Source organism: Cryptomeria japonica, chromosome 7, assembly GCF_030272615.1.
Source record: "Cryptomeria japonica chromosome 7, Sugi_1.0, whole genome shotgun sequence".
Taxonomy (NCBI): Eukaryota; Viridiplantae; Streptophyta; class Pinopsida; order Cupressales; family Cupressaceae; genus Cryptomeria; species Cryptomeria japonica.
The window spans coordinates 284552307-284558546 of record NC_081411.1 but is presented as its reverse complement, the minus strand read 5'-3'; the positions used below and the strand labels follow the sequence as shown (position 1 = coordinate 284558546).

General features: G+C 32.2%; 1 protein-coding gene across 1 annotated transcript; it reads right to left on the bottom strand.

Annotated features, from left to right (window-relative positions):
- Positions 1 to 1604: 1604 nt before the first annotated feature.
- Positions 1605 to 5687, bottom strand: LOC131052081 (alpha-galactosidase). The gene is made up of 15 exons (XM_057986666.2): positions 5454 to 5687; positions 5061 to 5122; positions 4565 to 4621; positions 4420 to 4454; positions 3972 to 4075; positions 3811 to 3886; positions 3556 to 3614; positions 3343 to 3408; positions 3152 to 3235; positions 2995 to 3062; positions 2800 to 2888; positions 2464 to 2554; positions 2325 to 2374; positions 2053 to 2193; positions 1605 to 1866 (listed from the first exon to the last, which is right to left on the bottom strand). The coding sequence occupies exons 1-15, from the start codon at positions 5552 to 5554 to the stop codon at positions 1771 to 1773; spliced, it is 1179 nt and encodes a 392-aa protein (XP_057842649.1). The 5' UTR covers positions 5555 to 5687; the 3' UTR covers positions 1605 to 1770.
- Positions 5688 to 6240: the final 553 nt, after the last annotated feature.

Sequence of the window (6240 nt, the reverse complement as noted above, 5' to 3'; positions counted from 1 at the left end):
TCTCCTCCCTTGGACACTTGCCCTCTCATGAGCAAGGTTCCTTGACACTTGTCACCACAGCAATGACAAGTGTCCCTTCCTCCAACCTCTTCTCCAACTTCCCCAATCTTAGCCCTTGATATCTTCGGATCAAATCTGGACCGTCGATTCCTACCACCTCAACTTTGACCTTGAAATTCCTATAAATACCCCTCTTTTTGGAGTAATAAAGATACTTTGTATTCATAGTTTTAGGATCATTACTATAGGCAATTTTATCTCAATCATCTAGCATAATTAGCATCTTAGATTAATCATGCATACAATCATGTATCTCATATCATTTTGGATTAATCTAGCTTATTTTGTTAATCTTGCATTCATCTAGTTTGCTTTCATATAGATTAAATCCTTCGTCTTGATGTAGTCAAGTCACCGGTATTGCTTAGACAAATCTGAGAGCATAATCTATACTCGCATCTTTTAGGAGGCAATAGGTCGATTTGTCATGGTTTTACACTTATTGATTTTGATCAACTAACCATGCATGCAATGATCTATTGAGTGTTTGTGTTGCAGATGCAGATTCCAGATTTCACGCAAACACATGCAATTTAATAATATTAATGTTTGATAATAAAAAAATATTATTAATAATATAAGACTAATATTTATAATAATAAATAAATAAATAACAACAACATAATAATAATAAATATATAAAAATTTATAATATAATAATGAAAATACAATAATATTAAAATCTTAATGTTTATCTATATGACACTACTTTTAATCTAACATTAAATCTATCCATGTCTCTAATTGAATCTTAACATAACCATAAACTAAATATTTAACTTAAGCCTAACCTAACACGACTTTAAACATAACACTAACTTAACAATAATCCTAATATATATAAATTAATAATATTATTTTAGCTAGGTTAGAGTTATCTTCCGAATTTTAATGATATAAAATTTTGATAAGAAAATAATATTGTTAATATAATAATAATATAATATTCAGAATTACATTTTTTTGTTATTATAATATTAAAATTATTTATTTTAGTTTTGTTATGGTTATTTTCATGTATTTCAATACTCTGACACTTATAAGTGCAATAGAATTAGATAATATTACAATATGTCTTACTAATTATAATACAATCTCATTTTTTTTAAATCAAATTACAATACATTTAATCTTAATTTACAATTTATATAATTCGAAGTTCAATTATAATTCAAATTGCATTGACTATTTCTATTTCTAAATCATATAACTGCAATCTTACCAAATAGACTAATAATCAACTAATCCACTAATTAATTTAAAAATATAACCTTTATCTACCTTCTTTTCATTTCAACATCTATCTATTATTTATCTCTACAAAACTATTATATCTAAATAAAATATTAAATATACTTAATTAACTTATTCATTCATTTAACATATTTTTTTAACAAGTTGAAAAGTGCAGACAACTATACTATATAATCCATCGAAAATGATGTTAATTTAAATATTACTTTTAATTAACTAAAATTATAAAACATTGTAAATTTCAAATTTAAATTAATTAAAAGTAGTATAATGATGTCAAATGAACATGGTAAGATCTGAAAACCCACTGGCTTCTTATTGATTTAGATAACGGTGATGAAATTATTACAAACTTCATATTTTATTCTTCTATATCTGGAAGTATACCAGACGTGTATAATAAGAAAGACAAAAGCAAAAAAGACATTTATTGAGCTTCAAACTTGTGTCTCAAGTTTAAGCATAGATTGGTGTCAAAATATACATTTTGACAACGTGTGAATCAACGCTTGAGGTGAGACTTCCTTTTAAACTTGTTGGAAGGTATGAATGCTGCAATATCAAAATAGACAAACAACTGCAGTCAAACTCATAGAACTCAATATCAATATACACACAAAATTGGTCAAATTAGTAAACCGATAATAATTAGTAAAGCCTAAAAGATGGTCCTATCTGGATCAGGTAGATAAGATTATGCACAAAAACCCATAACAAGGAGAGTTGCCAGAGTCTTACAGCCCACAAGTCTCTTGCTTGAACAACAGTTTTGGATGAAAGGCCAATGTCTTTCCATTTGGCAGTGATAGAAGCTGTAGAATTGCCTCTGTTCCACAACGCTACAGTCACTCTTTTGTTGGACAGAGGCCCTGCCCATACCTGTAAATGATCAAACTCACACAGATTAGACATACAAAATCTGAGTTGAATTCAAGGAAAAATAAATTCAGAGGCTGAATAAAAGTCTTCTCTATGTTAATCCATTAACCTTAAAAAACAAAATCTCATACCTCAAGATCTCCTTGTTTGCTCACTTTCTTCCCCTGAACTCCTAATGAATCTGGGCCATACAAAAAAGATTGGAGATGGTGATGAAGATTGAAATTCATTCTCAAACTTGTATAAATTGAATTGATATGTGCAACTCACCTTGATTGACATCAATAACCTCTTTGTTTCCCAGGATCTCTAGAGTTTCCTGACTCGCATTCCTTAAGTCAGTGGTAATGATCAAGGGTGCCTGCAAGAGATCTAGATGTGAGCCCTTAACCAAGAGATAATATAAGTGTCTTTGTCAAGGTGTCTACTTTCCCTAGTCTGGTGCTTGTACATGTGAAATTTGAATTATGTGGCCTAGAGACGCCAAGTTTTGCAACATTGCGTGTGGGCTATGGGTACCGATCCTTATCAAACTACCAATTTCTATATTAAGGATGGAACCCACTTAGGCTATTTATACATTAAACAGAGGCCTATGTTTGTTACCTTCATTAAGGCCCATATGCTGAATTGTGATCTGTACTCCTCAATTGTCCAACTGGGGCCCATCTTTCCAATCTGCAATACATCAACATCTGGTTTTGATAATACAAGACCAAAACTATTTGATATTAGTTTGGATATTAGAATGGAAATAAACAATAATGTCAATTCAATCGACTCGTGGAGAGGTTAATGTACCATTCCATCCACGTTTAGGACCTGCATAAGCAGCAAGCTCATTGTTCTGGTCAGCGACATCTAACATGCTGCAAGAAATGAAAAAATTATATACTTTATTCTGAATTCCAATCTTCTGCAAATAAGGTGCTGTGTATGGGTATGTTAAGTGTATTACTCTACATATCGAACTCCAATTTCAGCACTCAACCAGCTGTTGGCAACCTTAGGTCCTTCCTCAATATAGTCTGTTAGGTTGTACCTGTACATCAGCATACGAAGAGTTAGCACTGTTTTCAGCTAATAAACTATTGAATGTCTTTGATTTTTTGTTGAATACAGAAACTATTGCTTGAAAACTCTTCTTACCAATTACCAGTGGCAAAGAATATAGGACGCCCTGTCTTTAGGAGAGCCTTACTCATTTTTTGGTACCTATTTAATTCAATACAAATTTAATACTTTTTGTTAAATCAAACACTAGATCTACATTTCAAATTTAATACTTTTTGTTAAATCAAACACTAGATCTACATTTCAAAAGCCCGTTGATAGAAAGAATATGGTACAAATTTTATGCACCTCGCAAGAGGGTTGAACTCAGGAATGTAGCAGCTCATATATGTCAAGTAGTCTACTCCCTGCACATTTATCAGACACCAGTTATTCTTTAGTATTCCAACAATAATAAGATTTCCTCATTATACTGCATTCAATCTTCGTCTAAGGGCGTTAGCTTAAGATATCTGCATTTTATTTCAAGGAAAAAGATAAACCAATCTGAAGTAGAGCTCAATTGGGGCGGTACACTAAAGAATTTGATTAAGAGCGAGTTACCCATGAAGCGAATGTGTTAGCATCATGTTGCTCATGCTTAATTGAACCTGTCATCCTTCCGGAACAAGTTTTTGATCTGGCCCAAAAAAACCCACGCATTGAAGTCAATACTAGGCATAAAGATAGAAAGGTTTTGATTGATTCTGGCATAATATGCTCACCCTGCATCAGCATATATACCGAGTTTGAGTCCCTTAGAATGAACATAGTCTGCCAAAACCTTTATGCCAGAAGGAAATGTTGTTGCTTTAGCAATAAGATTGCCCTGCCAAAAAAAAGAATGTTCTCAGTTTCTCCTAAATTTGACTTTAAACAGGTAATTATAAAGCCTAATATTCACAAAAAAATTACATAAGCAATAAGAGGAACATATAAACAAGAAAAACTAGGTTGAGAGCTTCAGTTAAAAGCATTTATTTAATCAAAAAGAAGAGGAACACATAACTGATTGAACTACCCAAGCAAACAGGAATTTACATCAGTGAAACCTAGCTATGGACTATGGAGACAGTTCTGAGTTTACTTCATTATGTCTCAAGATTGCTATAATCTAAAGAAAACGGAATGACTTGATGCTGAGATTATTTATTGATTTACTTATGGCAATACCTGAGCATCTCGGTGTTTTTCACCCCAACAGTCATCTGGTAGTTTTTGAGAAAACCAATTTACCATTAGCAAAAACCATGAATTAAGGACTAGTTACAATTAATGGTTTCCAATCTATCAAGAGAAACAGGGTAATGTAGCTTACCTATGTTTACATATTCATATCCTAACTTGGACAATCCAGTGGAAATCAGTGCATCAGCTGTATCATGCACATTTACAATGGGCCAACGTTAAAGATTTAGATCAAAGTTTTGATACATCAAATTACTGTAACTTCAACAAAGATGAAACCACGCTTCCTACTAACAAGCCTGCTAGTTTCTAGTAACCTTGAATTTAAGAACAATAGTATAGACTCGTCAGAGGAAAAAATATGATCAATTCAGAAATGTTTCTATGAAGGAAGAACTACATTAAGCTGTCACAGACAATCAAGTTAATGGCAAATAATGCACTCTGGAACCTTATGTTACACCATACAGAAAATGACTATCCAGTCTATAAGATGCACCAATGCATATCAAGTCTATAGGATGCACCAATGCATATAAGAACTGGATAGCCATTCTTACTACTACTACTACAACAACAACAATAACAACAAAAAAATCAGAATAAATAAAAATTTCTAAAGTCACCTGCTCCGCGAATAGCATTTTCATTAATACCACTGCAAAAGAAATATTCACGACCATTCCATCTGAATACAGAAATAGTCACAGCAATTGCATCAGTGTATATCTATGGGCATATTCTTTTATTTTTCCATTTTCCCTAATAGGTAAATAGTCTTTTAACTATTTGCAAATACACCACCATCCTACAAAGCTCCTGCTCATCCCCTGCTAACAGAGATGCACTACCTTACAGGCTTACATCCACTTAATAAAGGTATGCAGGGTTGATAGCAATTCCAAGGATTTTCCATCATTTAAAGAGAGAAAATTTCAGGTCAGTGGTCTAATACCTTATGTCAGCTTTCCCTCTCAATTGATTAAATTAAAAAAACAATAGACAGTAGAGAAATATACCCCATTGGAGGCTTCTGGCCGAGTCCATTGTAGGTTGCATTGGCTTGAAAGCACAAACAAATACCCAAAAGTGTTACAAACAAAACAGAGACCATTTTCATGTTTTAACAATCTCCAAAGCAGAAATTAAAAAGACATACAGAAAGGCTTTCATATTTCCAAGGTTAATTTGCTATCCTATATATAGGTTTCAAACCTCCACCATAACAATTTGATTTGGTCTTTTCTCTTGTTATTTTAATATATTTGTGCAAGATATGCACTAAAGGGTGTGGGCCTAACGATGCTTGAAAAAACGTGTGTATTTAATATTTCATTGTATTGCCCAGTCCAAAATGTTAAGTGCCAGTGAGATACAGCAGAGCATCTTCTGGACTTTATCCAGCAACATGATTTTGACTGATCAAGTCTAGAAGGATAAGATTGTCTTTTAAAAATGGTTTTTTTTTGCTGTTTGATAAGCTCAATAAAGTCGTATCTTTCTCCACAGCTTGTAGTTGGATCCTACAAAATCTTAATTGTCTGCACATCAAACATTTAAATATACTTTCAGCTACAACACAGATACCTGTTATTATTTTTAATTTTGTTTTGATTCCATATAAAAAACATTTAAATATACTACCAGTTTTCACAAAGATTTAAAAAGTCCACTTTATGTCTAATGTCTGCAACTTCTAAATATTATATCCTATTTATCAGCCCACTTTATGTCTAATGTTTCCAACGTCTAAATATTATATCCTATTTATCAGAACTTCCATAATTAATTCAATCTCTTTGACAT